This window comes from Oncorhynchus gorbuscha, linkage group LG01 (genome assembly GCF_021184085.1).
Source record: "Oncorhynchus gorbuscha isolate QuinsamMale2020 ecotype Even-year linkage group LG01, OgorEven_v1.0, whole genome shotgun sequence".
NCBI classification, from domain to species: Eukaryota; Metazoa; Chordata; class Actinopteri; order Salmoniformes; family Salmonidae; genus Oncorhynchus; species Oncorhynchus gorbuscha.
The window spans coordinates 101,091,530-101,112,567 of record NC_060173.1 but is presented as its reverse complement, the minus strand read 5'-3'; the positions used below and the strand labels follow the sequence as shown (position 1 = coordinate 101,112,567).

Below are 21,038 nucleotides of genomic sequence, written 5' to 3'. Positions count from 1 at the left end.
AGACAGGACTGACAAAAAGTGTTCTTCACTGACGAGTCGTGGTTTTGTCTCACCAGGAGTGATGGTCGGATTCGTGTTTATCGTTGAAGGAATGAGCAATACACCGAGGCCTGTACTCTGGAGAGGGATCGATTTGGAGGTGGAGGGTCCGTCGTGGTCTGGGGCGGTGTGTCACAGCATCATCGGACTGAGCTTGTCATTGCAGGCAATCTCAACTACAGGGAAGACATCCTCCTCCCTCATGTGGTACCCTTCCTGCAAGCTCACCCTGACATGACCCTCCAGCATGACAATGCCACCAGCCATACTGCTCGTTCTGTGCGTGACTTCCTGCAAGACGGGAATGGCAGTGTTCTGCCATGGCCAGCGAACCTCAATCCCATTGAGCACATCTGGGACCTGTTGGATTGGAGGGTGAGGGCTAAGGCCATTCCCCCAGTAATGTCTGGGAACTTGCAGGTGCCTTGGTGGAAGAGTGGGGTAACATCTCACAGCAAGAACTGGCAAATCTGACACAGTCCACGAGGAGGATATGCACTGCAGTGCTTAATGCATCTGGTGGCCACACCAGATACTGACTGTTACTTTTGATTTTGACTCCCCCTTTGTTCAGGGACACATTATTCAATTTATGTTAGTCATATGTCTATGGAACTTGTTCAGTTTATGTCTCAGTTGTTGAATCTTGTTAGTTATATTCATACAAATATTTACACATGTTAAGTTCGCTGAAATTAAACACAGTTGACAGTGAGAGGACGTTTCTTTATTTATATACATTTATTTTTTGGGGGGGCATTGCTGTTTTGCATGTAATTTGGCATTAATACGTGTCACAAATCAATTTGCATTTGGTACCTTGGGTCGAGTGTTAGCGCCAACTATAAATTGGAGCCATGTCTTTGCAGATGTAAGATGTAACAGCAGCTGTTATCTCCTTCCATCTTCATGATTCCTTGCCATATGGTGTGCCACGGGCAAAAGCCTCTTGCAACGTCCGAGTTGCAAGAGTTGTTTTGAGCACTCAACTGTACTTTCTTGGGTCTCATCCGTAGACCCTCTCCGTACGTTTTCACATGATTCTTGCGTAGTTGGTAAAAGAGGTTAGTGGTGTTTGAGCCTGTTGTCGGGACAAACCTGCGGCATATTTTGCAGGACGGTTTTCTGGTCTGTTTCAGACTTTTCATACGCAAATCACGTCCATGCGACCAAAATAGCCCCTCTTAGGTACGAGCTCCATGTCTCTGTGCTCTGTGTCACATTCACTCTCCTCCATGTTTGTTGGTGTTGCAAATTTCCTTCAACACAGCATGTATCCAACTGACAAACAACATTGCCATAAAAATTGTAATTTGCAAGCCTGGAACCAACAGGACCCTGAACAGCTTCTACCCCCAAGCAATAAGAATGCTAAATAGTAAGTAAATGAAAAACTACCCGGAATACCTGCATTGACCCTTTTGCACAATATTCTTTTAACTCATCACATTTGCTGCTGTTACTGTTTATCTGTGCCGTTTCCTAGTCACTTTATCCCTACCTATATGTACATTTATTTTTTAAATATTTTATTTAACTAGGCAAGTCAGTTAAGAACAAATTCTTATTTACAAATGACGGCCTACCCCGGCCAAACATGAACCCGGATGGCGCTGGGCCAATTGTGCACCGCTCTATGGAACTACCAATCCCGGCTGGTTGTGATACAGCCTGGAATCAAACCATGGTCTGTAGTGACGCCTCTAGCACAGCGATGCAGTGCCTTAGACTACATAATGTATCTACCTCAATTATCTCATACACCTGCACATGAACTCGGTACTGGTATTCTGTGTAAAAAGCAAAGTTATCGTTACTGTGTATTTATTCTTTGTGTTAGAATAGATTTTTTTGACTCTAGTTTATCTCTGCATTGTTGGGAAGGGCCCGTAAGTAACCATTTCACTGTTAGTCTACACCTGTTGTTGTGAAGGGCCCGTAAGTAACCATTTAACTGTTAGTCTACACCTGTTGTTGTGAAGGGCCCGTAAGTAACCATTTCACTGTTAGTCTACACCTGTTGTTGTGAAGGGCCTGTAAGTAACCATTTAACTGTTAGTCTACACCTGTTGTTTACGAAGCATGTGACAAATAAAATTTCATTTGAGGACACCGATCCTCAGATTCTTATTGTCGGAGACGAGACACTGATTCCTATTGGAGGAGACCATCAAAGCACTGCCAAACTTCACTGTGTCAGGACAACAAAGAGAGAAAAAGGGAATACTTACAAATCGGGATGAGTTGTCATTTCTCACAGTTTTAGCATTCCCGAAAGCTGAAAAAAAGAACACACATTGGTTAGATAGAGGGCATTCCAAATCAGTAGATCAATATCTATTGTATAACTTCAAATTAGGTAAAGTAATGAAGCAACCTCATCACTTTCTCTTCTAAATCATAAGCACTAACTCTTTGCATACAGATGGCTTGATATTTCAGTTTAGTATACCCATTTCTAGAAAGTGTCACACCAGCAAAAGCCAATCCTATCCTAGTCCTCATTTATCAGTCAATCATGCAACACTTCATTCAGTCCCATTATGTTATTGGTGGTCTTACTGCTCAACATAGTCTCGCTACAATTAAGTCAGTGGTTCAGTGTGTAAACTGCGCACTACGCATAACACACAATTACCAGAGACCATCAATTATAAGCCTGAAGTATTTTATAGTTAATAATAATAATAAATATTATATTCCATTTAGCAGACGCTTTTATCCAAAGCAACTGAGCTACGAGTCACATTTCTTAAATACAATGACCATTTACCAAAAAAACACAAAAAAACCTGAACAAAGCATACGCCTTGCATATTCAGCACACTATTTCACACTAAACAGCATTCATTTGTCATTCAACACACCACCATGTAAAAATCAGGTACCTTGGAAGCCTGAGGGATAGACTAGAGCCTTGTGTAGCAGGATATCTGCTTTGCCCCCCCCCCCTCTCTCTCCCTCTCCCGTCAAGGGCCATTAGAGTCTGTAGCAGTTAAACTCTCACAGATGTGTTCTGGGCCTGGCTCTATAGCGTAGCAGCTCAGTACTGGGCATCAGTATCCTGGCTTCCTCCTTCATGGGCATTTCCTGTCTACAGACTCCAAATTAAAAACACTGCCGTCTTTGTGCCAGCACCCAAGTATGGAGAGGGTTTTTTCCTTCCTGATGTATTGGACTGGGGATCAGTGAATATTTGAAAGGAGGTAGGGAAATTCTAGAAAGTGTATCATAGTGTGTTGTAGTGAAGGGCAGAGACGAAGAGTGGACAGATGATGCATGTCAGGTAAACTGTAATGAACATCTACATGTTCTAAACTCTGGATCACATGTATTCAAAATGGTGTATAGGGGCCGGTTAGAAATGAACAGTAAACTGAACGTTGTAATTGTTGACAACAACACTCAAGCTCTATGGGTTGACAGACATGTGAGAAAGAGACATACAGGGGAGAGAGAAATAAAAGTCTTAAAGTGGGTGTGTCCCTCTGATGCCTTGGCCTTGCTGGCTCTGAACCTAAAGCATGGGAAAGATAAAAAAGGGTGGGGTTGATAAAATTAGTATGGTTAAGACACTCACCCTCCAGCACGGGATTTGACTGCAGCAGCTGCTCCTTCACCTTGTTCACCTCCTGGCCCTTCCCACACACCGCCGCCACATATGACATCACCAGCTTACTGGCCTCTGGATGTTCAGAGAGAGATAGACAGGGTTCTTTTATCAAAATCGGTCTAAATCTAGACATGGCTGAACTGAGGCACACCCCAAAATCCCCCTTACAACAGCCCTAACCAGTCTCTCCCTCCACACCCCAAAATCCCCCTTACATCATCCTCCAGAGGTCCTACAGGGATGGGGTCTGGGCCCTTCCCTGGAGAAGAAAACATGATTCACACGGTCCAGAACTACCAACACCCACCACCTTGTTTACTTACAGTTCATTATAACATTGATTATTACAGCAATAATCACCATTAATAGTTCCGATCGCACTAGACACTGGGCACATTATATAGGAGAACTTGTTGAGAGAACTTGTTGGTACCCAGACCAGCTCTTTAAAAATGGCCTGTATGTATGAATAATCGGTTTGCATAATACTTGGTTTTTCCCAGAATCAATTCCCATGTCAAGATTTAGCCTTTAGCCTAGGCCAGCTTGTGATTCAAATCCATGGGATTTATACGTTTATGAGCATTGATATGATTATGAAATGTTCCTGAATCATCCTCTGTCTGGTCTTGATAGAAATCATCATGATGAAGTTACATGGTTCGTAGTATTAGTCTTATGAAGTCCAGTCATGGTTTGTAGTATTAGTGTAAAGTTCTGTCCAGACTCCAGAACAGCCCTAGTCAATAAGATGACTGTCTAGCTGTGACCCAAAAATAGTTTGAGACCTGTCAATCAAACAGAGGAATAGGATGTGGTGGACAACAGTGGTTCTCTCAGCCCACAAATGAACCTGGCTAGTGGCGCTGGTGGATTACTGACACTAAGAGTATAGTTCTGATGAAAGAAGTGAGTATTGAGAGGAGAGCCAAAAAGCAGAGAAGAAAATCTTATTAAGAGGACCTATATGACAACACATATACTATTAATGAGAGAGAGGGTAGAGAGAGGAGCAGAGAATAAGCACACAAGTTGAATTAAAGGATTATAGAACCTAAAGCAAATCTAGAGGATCATATCAGTAAGAAACCTTAGAGTGAATAAGCTAAAAATCACCGATATCATGTGCGGTAATCTCAAAGGTTTCTGATCTGTAACAGCAGTATTTATAACCACCATGACCTTTGAAGAATCAATGCCAAAATGATATCCTTCAGCCATATCTCAGGAATCAGAAGCATGTGTAACAGTATAGACTTTACGCCCGTAGCCTCGCCCCTGACCTGGGCGCGAACCAGGGACGCTCTGCACACGTCAACAGTCACCCTCGAAGCATCGTTACCCATCGCTCCAAGTAGAGGAACCACTACTTCAAGGTCTCAGAGCAAGTGACGTCACCGATTGAAACGCTATTTAGTGCGAACACCGCTAACTAGCTAGCCATTTCACATCCGTTACACATGCATCGTCACCTGTACATTGTCCGATAACAGCTTTGTCGTCACAGCTCGCTCTCTATTCAGTCATCCACTTATTTACCATCATCTTTCATACAAAGATAATGGTTACATGTTCCCCAAACGTGATGAAAGATTGAGGTGGCTTGAAAGGGAACTAGGCTACTTGTTATTTGGAGAATTGGCAGAGGTTTTCATTTGAGGTAAGGGAGTTTAGATATGCGGAAGTATTACATGGCAGACCCTGTATGGTCAGAAATGAATCCACTGGTGGTGCAGTCCTACAAGGCAGTACGATACATATAGATACACACATACAAAGTATATGGACAGCTCGGGATTCGGCTATTTCAGCCACACCCGTTGCTGACCGGTGTATAAAATCATGCAATCTCCATAGACAAACATTGGCAGTAGAATGGCCTTACTGAAGAGATGTGACTTTCAACAGGGCAACGTCATAGGGTGCCCCCTTATCAACAAGTCAGTTCGTCAAAGTTCTGAACTACTAGTAGTGCAGATCAACTGTAAGTGCTGTTATTGTGAAGTGGAAACATCAAGGAGCAACATCGGCTCAGCTGCAAATTGGTAGGCCACACAAGCTCACAGAACAAGAATGCCGAGTGCTGAAGCGAGTAAAAACCATCTGTTCTCAGTTGCAACCCTCATTATCGAGTTCCAAACTGCCTTTGGACGCAACGTCAGCACAAGAAAAGTTTGTTGGGAGCTTCATTAAGCTGGTTTCCATGGCTGAGCAGCCGCACAAGACTAAGATCACCATGCGCAATTCCAAGTGTCGGCTGGAGTGGTGGAAGGCTTGCCGCCATTGGACTCTGTAGCAGTGGAAACACGTTCTCTGGAGTTGTGAATCACCATCTGGAAGTCTGATGGATGAATCTGGGGTTGGCAGATGCCAGGAGAAAGCTACCTGCCCCAATGCATCGTGCCAACTGTAAAGTTTGGTGGATGAATACTTTTCTGGGGTTGTTTTTCATGGTTCTGGCTAAGCCCCTTAGTTCAAGTGATTCTGTGCTTCCAACTTTGAGGCAACAGTTAGTGGAAGGCCCTGTTTCAGCATGACAATGCCCCCCCGAGTACAAAGCGAGGTTCATAAAGAAATGGTTTGTCGAGATCAGTGTGGAAGAACTTGACTGGCCTGCACAGAGCCCTGAACTCGACCCCATCAAACACCTTTGGGATGAATTGCGGGGACTTGCTTTATGGAAGCAAGTCCCCGCAGCAATGTTCCAACATCTAGTGGAGTCCTTCCCAGAAGAGTGCAGGCTGTTATAGCAGCAAAGGGGGGACCACTCCACATTAATGCCCATGATTTTGGAAGGAGATGTTTGATGAGCAGGTGTCCACATACTTTTGGTCATATAGTGTACTGTAAATCCTGTCGTGTAAAACGCCATAAGTAAAATACTATCATTCGATTTCTTCATAAGATGACTGCATAATGAATTGGACGGAATACCCCAGTCGCCCCATACCGAAAACCCAGACCCATTTTCAGCCACATCTACCCTCTCCTGTCCTGGCTGTAAACCTACAAAAATTAAGAGATTACCCAAAATCCTAACATCTCATTGCCCTGGCTTGGCTGATTCCTTTCCCGCATTGGTACTTTAAAGCCATGAGTGTCTCGATCTGTCCTTGCCCACCCTGATAAAAAGAGGGAAAAATACCTGAAAACAAATGGTGAGTGGTTGTAATGTACTGTACACTAATGTCAGCAGATTGTTGAAAGTTGCGTCACCACACTTGACTTAATTCGACTAAAAGTTTGAGGGAGAAAAGGAGTTACATAAAAATAGTGAACTCTGACCTCTGTCAGCACTGTCATTGCTAAGGAGACCAATTAATGATGTTGAACAATGTAATTTGACTAACAATGTTTTGCATTAAATAAATGAGGATGTCAACATTGTAGTGACAGATAGCCCAAAGCCTTATAATCAAAGCACCAGTTAACCACAATGGTTTCAGGGCTGTGGGATATCTGCTGATATTAACATAAATGTATTTCTGAGATGAAGGCCACGTGTAGGGAGTTTATTCTGATCCAAGTGGAGAGTAAACTAGATTGACACCACCTTGGTAAATCACCCAGTAGCCCACTTCACCTGGCAGGGAAGTGTACTGTAGTTTGACTCCAGCTGAGTGGTACCAGGCCAGCAGAAGGAAAGCCAGAATTCTAATAATAGAATGGTTAGAACCTCTGAGAAATCTATTAATTCCACCACAAACCGATACCACATAGGGTCTTCTAACATCAAAAAGATAATGGGTATGCAACTTTTAAAATACAGAGTCCTGGTTTATCGTTTCGGCAGATTTTCAAAGCCACCACCCAATGTACTTCTGAATGAAAGTCCCTCCAACAGTCTTGCGTTATTAAAGTGGAAATGACAAAGCGTTAGGTCAGAGGCAGAAAAGTAGGAAACTCGAGAGTAACAGCAGGGCAAAATGTTGTGAGGTTACAGTATGTGAAGTGAATGTTATGTGAAGTGATCCCATGTGGCTCAGTTGGAAGAGCACTGCGCTTGCAATGCCAGGGTTGTGGATTCGATTCATATGGGGGACGGGTATGGAACAAAAGTATGAAAATGTATGCACTCACTACTGTAAGTCGCTCTGGAAAAGAGAGTCTGCTAAATGACTCCAATGTAAATGTAAAATGGCTTTTAATAGTTTTGGTAAAAGAGTAACACAAAACCACCAACAAAAGAGCATGTCATTTTAACTATTGTCAGGAGAAGGACAAGGTGTGATAGTGATATCATCCTATATAGCAGGGGGACGCTTCCGTCAATTCAATATGGCCATCACCTGGAGAAAAAACATTCTCTGCTAAAGTAGTGTTTAACAACTAGCCAGTAAATACCATTCCATGTGTGATTTCTTACAGCGAATCTTCCCCTACAGAACACTTTCCAAGATTAAACATTGACAGCACACACCATGACAAAATGTAAATAATAATCAAGAGCCGTCACGGTTTGTTCCTAGCGTTTTGTCGTGACTTTCATTTGATCGTCAACGTTTAGTCTTTACACTCAGTTGTTTTGTCATGCCTGCATGTACACCTACTGTTTCAGGTACAAACATGACTTTGGCCTTCCCATAACAAATCTTGCCCCAGCTCTGGTCTGGCAGAAGGTAGGTTTATCTAACTCTGATCTAAATCCAACATGTTGTTGTGGTTACTGCTGCCTGCCTGCCCTTATTATCCATTTGCCCTCAGCTACAAGTCTCAGTTTGTTCTACAGACAGAACAGAATGTACTAGAACAATGCAAACAGAACACAGGCCTACAAGGTTAAGCTAGCAGTCTCAAGATCAGTAAACCCTTGTGTGGTACATTCAAAATAATCCAAAACAGAATCCCTTTTCAACTTAGGCTGTAACGCAAGAAAAATGTAGAAAAAAGTCAAGGTGTGAATACTTCCCGAAGGCACTGTAAATGTTGATGTATTGGTATTAACTTTTGTAGCGTTATAATACAACAACAATACAACAATACAACTGATTCATTCATGTACTGCAATTAAAGGCGGAAGAACAAACATTTGACCATGCTTAGTGGTTCTGTGACTCCGCCCACAAAATGTAACTTATACAGTTAGTTAACTTGAAATAATTCCTCTCAAAATTAGCCCATGAAAGAGTGTTTGATAGAGGACTGGGCTCACCGGTCTTTCCAGCTCCACTCTCTCCTGTGATGAGGATACACTGGTCTTTATCCTGGTCCCTCAGAGAACGGTAGGCCTCGTCTGCCAGGGCATAGCTGCAACACAACAAGGATATACACATTCACATTAATTCATAGTCCACAAACACATTGGATATTCAATTGCATCACAGGTGCATCATCTCCAGGCAACTAAAACAACACGTCCATTCCTATATTTTCTATCATCCAAGCTTGTTCTATTGTATACACCAACACCGATTCCACTAATTACAGGCTTGTTAAGTTTAATAGTTGAATCCAATGTATTCAACTTTGTTCCCAAGACAATCAAGATTGCCTTGTTATCCCTCTATAGCTACACTGACAGTGAGCACACACCACACACACACACACACACACACACACACACACACACACACACACACACACACACACACACACACACACACACACACACACACACACACACACACACACACACACACACACACACACACACGTGTTTTTCTTTATTTGTACTATTTTCTTCACTGTTGAATAATAGTGAAGACATCAAAACTATGAAAAAACACATGAGAGCTTAGCACACTATTGGCATTCTCAACTAGCTTCATGAGGTAGTCAACTGGAATGCATTTAAATTAACAGGTGTGGCTTGTTAAAAGATCATTTGTGGAATTAATTTACTTCTTAATGAGTTTGAGCCAATCAGTTGTGTTGTGACAAGGTAGGGGTGGTATACAGAAGATAGCCCTATTTTGTAAAAAGTCCATATTATTGCAAGAACAGCTCAAATAAGCAAAGAGAAACGGCAGTCCATCATTACTTTAAGACATGAAGGTCAGTCAATCCAAGAAATCTAAAATTTTGAAAGTTTCTCCAAGTGCAGTCGCAAAAACCATCAAGCACTATGATGAAACTGGCTCTCATGAGGGCCGCCACAAGAAAGGATGACCCAGAGTTACCTGTGGAACTTAACCTCTGCAGCAGAGTTACCAGCCTCAGAGTGCAGCCCAAATAAATGCTAGAGTTCAAGTAACAGACAACTCAACATCAACTGTTCAGAGGAAACTGCGTTAAGCAGGCCTTCATGGTTGTCATGACGTGGCCCTCTTTGGGTACAGTGAGCACCATCCCCCTTTTTCTGCACCATCCCTCTCTCTCTCTCCACCTTTCACTCTTCTCCCTACACCCAGGATCTGTTAGGCGGGTCATAAATTCCTAGAGGAGTTTCTCTCCTCATGGCCAGACAGTATAGAGAAAGTGAGTTTCACAGGAGAACAAAGGAACCTCTTCCACATCACAGAACTTGAGGAGTGAACAATGCCTGTGTTTTGGAGAGTGTGTACACGGTCAGGGAAGAATCCAGCTACGACCGGTCCATTTAGTTTAATGTTTGTGAAATTCATGAGCCAATACAGCCACATTACCATAACACTGTTTATACAAGAGTCTCGGTTGTGAGGCTTGCATCTAATTGTTGTATAAAATGAATGAGTAAATTATGTAATGTGATTATAAACTGTTTAATGAAAGAAACTCCCTTTGGAGTTTAACTAGGACATAGGCCCGCCCCATGAGCACAGACATTGACCTGGCATCATGGGACAGCCCCTTTCTACTGTTACAAATGTAACCCCAACCTGAAGGATTTCCTTTCAGACCAGCTTACCAGGAGAGGGCTGAGGTTTGAGACCAGCCCACTACCTCCTCACAGAGGGAGATAAGGTTTGAGTAGATTGCTGAATCTTTTAAATATACCACGTGGTTAAACTCAGACTATCGATCAGACAGAATAAGAGCAAATCTTTGATACTAATTGCTAGTCTGCAGCTAGGAATTCTATACCATTGAATGTGAAGGCCAACAACAGCCGAAATATCTATTCTATAACAACATTTCTGAATGTTACTCTGAAGTAGCCATTCTACCAAAGACTCCAGGGACGCAGAGAGTGGGGCGGATGAACTTCCAACAGAGATCACAATGACACACTGAGTGTGTGTGTATATATATATATATATATATATATATATATATATATATATATATATATATATAGATTGCAATTAGTCTCGAATGAGTGAATGTTCATGTGCAAGGATTAGCATTTCAATGGTTATAATTATCAACTTTGTAGTGTCTTATCTTTCACACCCTTGTCAGTCCCTTTGTCTACCAAGCTGTGATATCAGTTTAGCCCACTAGGGGCACATCCCCTATAATTTCCCTGTAACCATATCTACTTTGTTTGTTTGTGCATTTCTGTGATTATTTAGTTGGTTAATAAATAAATGATTGAGACAATTGATGTATGGATAAATTAGGGAAGACTGGGTTCGTGCAGATAACCAACAATTTACGACATTTGGAACGAGACTAACGTGTTGTAAAGAATAATTAATTCATTAGAACACTAATTCATCAGATATTAAAATATCTGAAAGTTATTAGGAGAATTATAACTCTAATCTGAATATTTTCCTTGGTGCCCCGACTTCCTAGTTAATGACATTTACATGATGAATAATCAGGTAATAATAATTACAGAGAATTGATTTGATAAACTAACAGTCTTCAGTTTTAATGATCCCAAAGACATGACATAGTCAAATTGCTGCAAGGCCACCAATAATAAGAGAATTGCTTGCGCAATAAAACGCAAGCAATGGACATTAGACCAGTGGAAATCTGTCTTTTGGTTTGATGAGTAGAAACTAGATTTTTGTTTCCAACCCCTGTGTCTTTGTGACAGGCAGAATATGTGAATGGATGATCTCTGCATGTGTGGTTCCCACAGTGAAGCATGGAGGAGGTGTGATGGTGCTTTGCTGGTGACGCAGAGTGATTTATTTAGAATTCAAGGCAGACTTAACCAGCATGGTTAACACAGCATTCTGCAGCAATACGCCATACCATCTGGTTTGCGTTCAGTGGGAGTATAATTTGATTGTCCTTTTGATAATGACCCAACACACACCTCCAGGCTTTGTAAGGGCTACTTCACCAAGAAGGAGAGTGAGAGAGTGCTGCATCAGATGACCTGGCCTCCACAATCACCTGACCTCAAACCAATTGAGATGGTTTGGGATAAGTTGGACAGCAGATTGAAGGAAAAGCAGCCAACGGGTGCTCAGCATATGTGGGAACTCCTTCAAGAAAAAGCATTCCCCATAAAGCTGGTTGAGAGAATGCCAAGAGTGTGCAAAGCTGTCACCAAGGCAAAGGGTGACTACTTTGAAGAATCTAAAATACATTTTGATTTGTTTAACACTTTTGTGGTTACTACATTATTCCATGTGTCGTTTCATAGTTGATGTATACAGTACTATTCTACAATGTAGAAAATATTAAATTAAGAAAATTAATGAGTAGTTGTCTAAAACGGTACTGTATTTTTTGTATTATTATCCATCTGCCCTGCTAGAGCTTCCCTGGTCAACTCTAAGTGCTGTTATTGTGAAGTGGAAACGTCTAGGAGCAGCAACGGTTCAGCCACGAAGTGATAGGCCACACAAGCGCACAGAACGGGACTGCCGAGTGCTAAAGTGCGTAGTACGTAAAAATCGAGTGTCCTCGGTTGCAACACTCACCACCGATTCCCAAACTACCACTGGAAGTAACGTCAGCACAAGAACTGTTTATCGGGAGCTTCATGAAACGGGTTTCAATGGCCGAGCAGGTGTCCACATACTTTGTGGCATGTAGTGAACTACAGTGAATATATAGATGACTGACAAACTGTGGGCCCAGCCACGTGCTTACTGATCAATGACACGTTGCATCCCAGATCTAGGTCTGAATCTAGGTTGCATCGCATCTGTGGAGAAATCTGATGTTTGGATATCATGGAGCATCATCATCATCATCATACATTAGCTCACTTTGCTACATGTATGGTATTGGGCCCTGTCGTATTGACCAGGTTGAATTTAGTCACTTTGCTCTGCTTAGTTAGCAGTATCCGATTGATTAATGCATTTACAGCAGGATCACCCAAAATAAACTCTGATTAAAAAAGCAAAGACCTTTTGTGATTGAAATGCTGGATGCTTTCAGCCACATGTGTGGAAAATTGACAAGGAGCCAAGCAAGACATTTTGATTATCTTTGCTTAATGACAGCAATCCTATTAAGCAGACACAGTTTAGTGAAAATCAGTCACAAACAAAGCTTCCATTGAGAGGCAATGAAACTTGAATGATCCATTTTTCATAAGCCTAAATGGTATTATCCTCAATATCATAAAGGGGAAGCTGGTCTAAATGAATGTGGTATAATGAACCTCAGCCATTGTACATACATACCAGGACAGTGACACAATGGGAAAGTGGGACAGTATAGCATACTCATTGGATTCCCCCTAACAATGATGGGATTGTCATTGTCCTGCTCTGATGCTGAAGTATCAAGAGTGTGTGGTGGGGTGCGTGTGTGTGCGTGCGTGCATAGGGGTGGCACAGTCTGGCAAGCAAGCAACACTACACAGATTTGATGACGGCTGACTGGGTGTTACGATGGTCTATACTTGAAATTTGGTGAGGCCATGTTTGTCTCCACCCTATTTGGTGAGACCAATGTAGGAGCTTCCCTATTGGTTGAGGCCATAGTTCTTTACGGATCACACTTGTCATTTAAACAGTTATCTATTCTACAGTTGTGTTATAGTAGCAGTGTTCCAAACTCTCCCTAACCAGCCCACCAGACTCCAAATTAGCCTGGCAAGACTGCAAGCTCTCCCAGCTCCCATTTTCCTCTCAGTCTGTACTTTTCTACATTACTCAGGAATTTCCCAGAGCCACCACTAATAATAGCCCTGATTGTGGAGGAACTGTTGCATGTAGTTTCCCTTTTGCCTGCCCCCCACATCACCTTCATATATCAAGAAAATATCGCAATGGTTTCTTGTTAAAAGGCAAGGTAGCTCTGACATGTCTCCTCTTCACTATGGCAACGGACTAAACCGGAGGAGACTCCAGGTCTAAACTCTAAATTCATATGGTTAATGTCAAATGTGTTATACTCCGCATCCATCCCTGGTCCCAATGGTTGACAGTAACAAAAACACAGGCTGTCAACTACATAGAATTTATAATTATATTTATGGTCTACAATATCCTTGAAAAGTCACGAATGATTACATTGACAGCCATATAAACCCAACCCCCCCCCCCCCCCAAGGGGGATTGTGGGTACTCTCTAGTCTCAACGATGTGAGAAATGTTATTATTGTATTTACGATCAGATTTATAACATACCCTATGTAACAGGGATCCTTGGGGAGAGCAACATAACTTGCATAATCACAAAAGGCTGAACCACTGCTGATGTGCGTTGTGCACTGATTGACTTGACTGCTAGCTTAGCAGACTGCCGTGAGAAGGAGAGACAGATAAATGCACTCCAGGCCACAGTAAAAAGTTGACGCTGCATCCTGCCAGGCTAGCTCATAGAGATCTGGGTTCCACACCATCAGTGTTATGGGCCAAGACCCGGTCCAGGGACGGGCAGCCGCAACCCAGCACTAACCCAGCCAGCCTAAGCACTAATTTAGCCAAGCCTGAGCCCAGTTTAGCCCAAATCCATCCCTACCCAGCCACTAGGTTCACGCCACTTACAGGAATCATGGGAGGGAAGTTAGGACATGGGACATTATGTCATTGTTGAAATGTGCAGGGAACCACGACCACAGCAGATGTCTGCGCTTTGTGAAAACAGCCTGGCCGCTCAACATGAGCCAGACAAAAGACAAGCATCACACAATTACCCTGGCCTGAGAGGGGTTGGGCTAGGGGTGGGGGGGCTAATCTATCCTGAGAGGGGGTTAGGGGTTAGTAGAGGAGGGCTAGTAGGGGAGGAGCAGGGGTGGTGGGAGGGAGGTCCCCTGCTAGGAAATGTGCCAAATGATAAGCTGTCACACACAAACAACGTGGCCGCGAGCATTCCTCCATTATGAAGTTGAACAGGTCAAATGAATTTGAAAGGGCCAATCACAATATGAATAGACCTGCAAGCTGGTGCATGGAGAACTAGGAGGATCCCAACAGAGACAAAAGAAAGCCAGTAAAACTCCCATCGCTATTTCTGTATGGCAAGGTAAGGAATGGGGCAACACAAAGACATGGTAGCAACTTGTTTGTTACTCTTGCTCTCCCGAAAGTCAAAGCATCTCAGCACTCAAGGCTTAAAGGGCAAGACAAGGAAACCCAATCTGTCCTGGCTGTCCTCACCCAGCAATGTCCAGGCCACACCCAGAGACAAAAGAAGAACAAAAAAAGAAAAAAAGGAATTAAAATCAGACCATCTGCTTGACAGCATCGTGTAATCACCAAGACCATGAAAGAGAGAAAGAACGCCAAATTGATCCACCATATGCCAAATAGAAGTTGCCATTTATAGGCTACAGACCAGGGCTTCTTATATCAGTGTGGAAATTATGACAAAGCACCCAATGCACATGGAAGTGTAGCAGCGAACCAAAAGCCAGTAAGCCAAAGGCCCTAATGCACCCTGGTCTGACTGGGGTCTCAGAGAGCGGGATAGGGAGAGAGAGGTGGGGCAGTAGGGTGGAGTGATGCCTGGCACACCCTGATCACACACAGATCCACAGCAGAAGACCACAGCGGTATATTTGTGCGTCCTCGTGGCAACAGTGGGATGCAAAGCCTAACTGGCATGAGGCAAGCGGCAGAAAATAGCCATTCAGCCTTGCTACTCCAAACCCTGAGAAGGAGGGAGGGAGGGAGGGGGGGGGGGAGGGATCTGCGATCTGTAACCTGCTGCATCCCAAAGGGATGGATGTAATTTGTCTCAACGCAGAGTCCAATTCTTCAGCAGACATGATTCCTGGTTGGCATAAAGTCGGTCCTGAAACCATGGCCCACCCAGCTAAATGAGGAATGACAGATCTTCCCTCAACCAACTGTAGATTTTCATTTTGATATTGAGACGCTAAAAACTGTTTAGGACTATATCTACATAGCTGTTTACACAGTGTTCACTGTTCCACTCTCAATGGAAGCTCTCTTATATCTGGGTAATTACACAGTATTTCAAATACTTAAAGTAAAGTTTTCCAGCAGCCTGATGTTATTAAAATAACTACACTTCCATGGCTCCTTTATGACAGCTAGCCAAGGTTGTAAGGAAGTTCTGTCATACAATAGCCTCTCATCCAGCCCAGCGAGTGGCTCTCCAGCGAGAGGCAGGCTGCTGGTTCCAGGATATCCGTGTCTTATACTGATTGAGCCACAGAGGAAGCTAACCTTCCCGGCTGTAGTCACAGGTCTAGGTGTCATTAATGTGACCACTGTGGCAGCCTCAGACATGAATCAAACAATGGGGCCAGAGTCACAACCAGCTACTGAAATTCAGAATAGCCGAACAAAAACAAAAACAAAAACGCAGGTGCTGTCAGCAAGGGCTACTACCAGGAAGGAGGTGTGAGCCAGCTAAGGCCAGGGTCTTCGTTCAGTTTAGACACTTGGGCCATGTGAGTATCTGACACTGTGGCTGCTCCAGACATTTGACAGTCATCTATCCAGAGCAGCAGCAGAATAATTGTACTTATGCAGCAGGAGGATGTCATCACAGAACCGTTTGCGTGTGGTGGGTGTGTGTGTCCGAGTCCTTCTGTGTAAAAAAAAAGTTCATTCACAAGTGTATTTTTATATAACCCTTTTCACCAAGTGCTATATGGGATTACTAGAACCCATCTCATCCATCTACAGTCACGATAGAAGGCCTGTATTCACATTAGGGCTGACCGCAAATGGTCGACTGGTTAATTGTTTGGTCGATAGGCTGATGGTCAACCAATATTATTTTGTCGAGCAGTAGCAAATACATACACATATATATATATATAAATATACACATATCTTATTTTTTAATGGCACAAGAGACACCTGTCTGATTTGAGCCCACCTCAGTGAACTAATCTATTGGGCAAGCCGGGTAGATGACAGAGTCCAAGAAGAAGGGGAGAAGGGGAGTGTGGATAAAATACACATCTCTCCAGAATGTGTTCTCTCCTGCCAATTTGTGCACATTCATTGTTTCATAACGTAAATGGTGTGATTTTCTTGCCTTGATTGTTTGTGTCTATCAATTCCCGATTACATACAGTTTAAGTCGGAAGTTTACATACACTTAGGTTGGAGTCATTAAAACTTGTTTTTCAACCACTCCACAAATGTCTTGTTAACAAACTATCGTTTTGGCAAGTTGGATAGGACATCTAATTTAAGCATGATAAGTCATTTTTCCAACAATTGTTTACAGACAGATAATTTAACTTATAATTCACTGCATCACAATTCCAGTGGGTCAGAAGTTACCATACACTAAGTTGACTGTGCCTTTAAACAGCTTGGACAATTCCAGAAAATGATGTCATGGCGTTAGAAGCTTCTGATAGGCTAAATTAGATAATTTGAGTCAATTGGAGGTGTACCTGTGGATGCATTTCAAGGCCTTCCTTCAAACTCAGTGCCTCTTTGCGTGACATCATGAGAAAATCAAAAGAAATCAGCCAAGACCTCAGGGAAAAAAAAAAGTGTAGACCTCCACAAGTCTGGTTCATCCTTGGGAGCAATTTCCAAACGCCTGAAGGTACCACGTTCATCTGTACAAACACAATGGGGCCACGCAGATATCATACCGCTCAGGAAGGAGACGCGTTCTGTCTCCTAGAGATGAACGTACTCTGTTGCGAAAAGTGCAAATCAATCCCAGAGCACTGCATGTAATTGGTTCACCTCTAATGCTCACAGGCAATGTGTATTGGAAGATATTTCTGAATGTTCCAGACATGCTTTATCTACTCATTTGCTGGATGCAGAGTTCAAGTGAGGGTCAAGCAAATCATAGAGAAAGCAGGCCATTGCAAGCATCAATGATGGGTGGTCGAATGTTCGTGGCCAAGGAATAATTAACTACATCTCCACCCCTCAATCAGTATTCTACAAGAGCATAGACACACCGGTCTCTACATTGCAGATGAGCTGAAGGCAGTTAATGACCTTAGACCACAGAAGTATTTGCACTGGTGACAGACAGTGCTGTGAACATGAAGGCTGCTGGTATGGCAACTGCTCTGCCCACAAATGTAAGACACTTTAATAATTAAACATTGGATGAAATAAATGTCACTTTAAACATTGCCAATTTATATAAATGTTTACATAACCTACATTACTCATCTCATATGTATATACTGTACTCTATACCATCTACTGCATCTTGCCTATGCCGTTCGGCCATCGCTTATCCACATATTTATATTTATTTATGTACATATTTTTATTCATTCCTTTATACACACAAGTGTATGTTGAATTCAAAACGGATCCCTTTTACCTCATGTAGGTGTGTAAATCACACACCTGTGAAATTGTTAGGTTACTTGTTAAATATTACTGAATGGTCAGAACTAGAAGCACAAGCATTTCGCTACACTCGCATTAACAACTGCTAACCATGTGTATATGACCAATAAAATTGGATTTGATATTAATTCCCATATATTCCCGTTAATTCCGATGGAAAGTTTCCACCTGAATATTCCAAAACGTGCAACCCTCATTTCTAGTACTCTATGGATTGGGATTATGGTTAATTGTTTAGCTATCATGTCTAAACAAAAGACTCCACTTAGCCAGATGATGACCCATCAATTTAGCCAGGTGTCCCCTACGGTGATTACAACCATTATTGTATAATAATGCAAAAAAATATTTGTGTCTGGAATTTATCTTTCAGCATCAGTATTACACGCCCGGCTCTCCTCAACCAGTCATACAAGGAGAATGGTCTAATGCCTCCCATCAAAAAGAGAGCTGGCCAAAACAAGCACAGGTTACACCTGAAGCATGAGGACTTGCAGCGAGTTGTGAACTTCAACTTTAAGTGTATTCTAATGTTTATAAAATATTTTATCTGGACACTGTTTACCTGGAATTTTTCTTAAAAAGATGGGTGGGGCTAAGAGGGTGTGAAAGATGCTGAATGGGTGTAGACGAAGAGCACTCAAATAGTTGTACCAAAACATTCAAGGGCTATTTTCTTAAAAAGTGGGGTTACAAGTTTATCAACTTTCAAAGCGGAATTACTTTTCCATGGTTCCTCAAATGCAGTGTATGATATACCATTGTGTAGTCTCTCTACTTTGACCCAATGTAAAAAATACAATTAAAAAACGATTTCAAACATAAGACCGAATCAAGGTGGTAAAGTTAGTGAGAAATCCTCCTTTGCCAAGACAATCCATCCACCTGACAGATGTGGCATATCAAGAATATGATCATTACACAGGTGCACTTTGTGCTGGGGACAAAAGGCCACTCTAAAATGTGCAATTCTGTCACACAACACATTGCTATGTCTCAAGTTTTGATTTGCAATTGGCATGCTGATTTCAGGAATGTCCACCAGAGCTGTTGCCAGATAATTTAACATTTACATTTCTCTACCATAAGCCTCATCCAACATTGTTTTAGAGAATTAGGCAGACGTCCAACCGGCTTCACAAACGCGTGTAACCATGCCAGCCCAGAACTTCCACATCCGACTTCACCTGCGAGATCTGAGACCAGCCACCCGGACAGCTGATTAAACTGATGAGTATTTGTGTCTTTAATAAAGCTCTTTTGTTGGGGGGGGGGATTATTTTGATTGGCAGGGCCTCGCTCCCTAGTGGTGGGCCTATGCCCTCCCAGGCCCAACCGTGGCTGCGCCCTACCCAGTCATGTGAAATTCAAAGATTAGGGCCTAATGAATTTATTTTAATTGACTGATTTACTTATAAATTGTAACTCAGTAAAATTGTTGCATGTTGAGTATATTTTTTTTCAGGAAATTATTATTCCAGTCTTGTACCGTTCTCATTGTCAGAGTGGACAAGTTGTTTGCAGAGCGCACAACCTATGCTACACTTGTGAGAAACAAGTTGGTTTATTTCATTCCATTTCCGAGTTGACACTCACTCTTTAGTTTGGAGCGCTACTGTCAATGTTGAGTAAGGACGCGCACCTGATTACGCATAGAAGTAGGCCTATAGGCTATCTGGCTTGCGAGCAAAGGTAGCATTATAATATGTGCCCATTTGTGGATCTGATAGTATTTCTAATTGGATTAATGCACCACCACTAATGAGCTGTGGAGCTTCTCAAAGGAATGTTTGCTTCACCTCGAACAGCAAGAAAGCGAAGTCAGTTTTAACATTCATTGAAAGTATTAGTAGTTCCTCAATGTATTCGAAAAATCTTTCCAGCTCTCTCCCTTACGATAACCAGCACAGCGTGAAAGGGAAAAATATAATTCCCTGATCCTGTGGAAACGTCATAAAACAAGTCTACCTGATGAGCTCTTATAACTTGGGCAAAATAGTCTACAGCTGTGTCTGTCCCGAGCTTACTGCTGCAGGAAACTGAGGGCCTAGAATATTTTATATAATGTTGCAAGTGCAAGCGTTGAGCTGAACACAAGTTAATACAATGTTTCAAGTTCGTTGCAGACAGGCCATGCACAGCCAATGTGATTTATCAGATATCCAGATTTAAAAATATATATTTTCTACTTGCAGGCTGCAATGTTTTTATTCCTTTGCTTTATTTAGGCTATTTTTATATAGTTGGCAATAGACGTAACTTTCAGGTTTGTATCATTAATTTAACCACATGCCAAGGATTGAGTTACGAAGATGTTATTATATATTAAATGAAACAGTTACATGAAAATGTGCATATGAAAACCATAACTGGCATGCAGATCAGTAGATATTGTGAGATAAATTAGCATTCCACATGACAAAGGTTGCCGACTCCTTGTGTAGCCAATTACCAGCAAATTCGGGAGAGTAATGGCAGAATCTGCGAAAGCCAGCAGGTGAGGCTGGTTGGGCCAGGTTACGGTTTGTCTCGTCATCTTAATCTCTGGTTCCCCTTTGTGTCTTATGTCATCAAGCAGCCTCAGACAAGCATATAGTTGATTTTATTAAAACACATAGGGCGTGTCTATATACAAAAAAAAAAAACGTTTTGAAATTAAATAACCCTATGACTTTCAGTCGCCTAAAACTTTTTTTGGTCGCTGACAGCCCTAATTCACGTAGGACATTTACGAGGGTAACTTTCTGTAGCATTAAACTTGAACAGTAGAAAGTAACAATGTTAAGTCTGCCGCAGGGCACTTTGTCTTCTGGAGTATCCTCAAAGGAGACCGTCTACTTGTA

At 42.3% G+C, this 21,038-nt stretch overlaps 1 protein-coding gene across 7 annotated transcripts in view; it reads right to left on the bottom strand.

The window, feature by feature from the left end:
- LOC124047485 (unconventional myosin-Ib-like) overlaps positions 1 to 21,038 on the bottom strand; it is a 172,088-nt gene that overhangs the window by 47,827 nt on the left and 103,223 nt on the right. For all 7 annotated transcript variants that reach the window (XM_046367805.1, XM_046367807.1, XM_046367806.1 and 4 more), the window contains 3 exons: positions 8,805 to 8,899; positions 3,620 to 3,724; positions 2,271 to 2,317 (listed from right to left, as the gene is read on the bottom strand). In XM_046367805.1, coding sequence (XP_046223761.1) covers positions 2,271 to 2,317; positions 3,620 to 3,724; positions 8,805 to 8,899 — 247 coding nt within the window. The remainder of the gene's footprint in view (positions 1 to 2,270; positions 2,318 to 3,619; positions 3,725 to 8,804; positions 8,900 to 21,038) is intronic.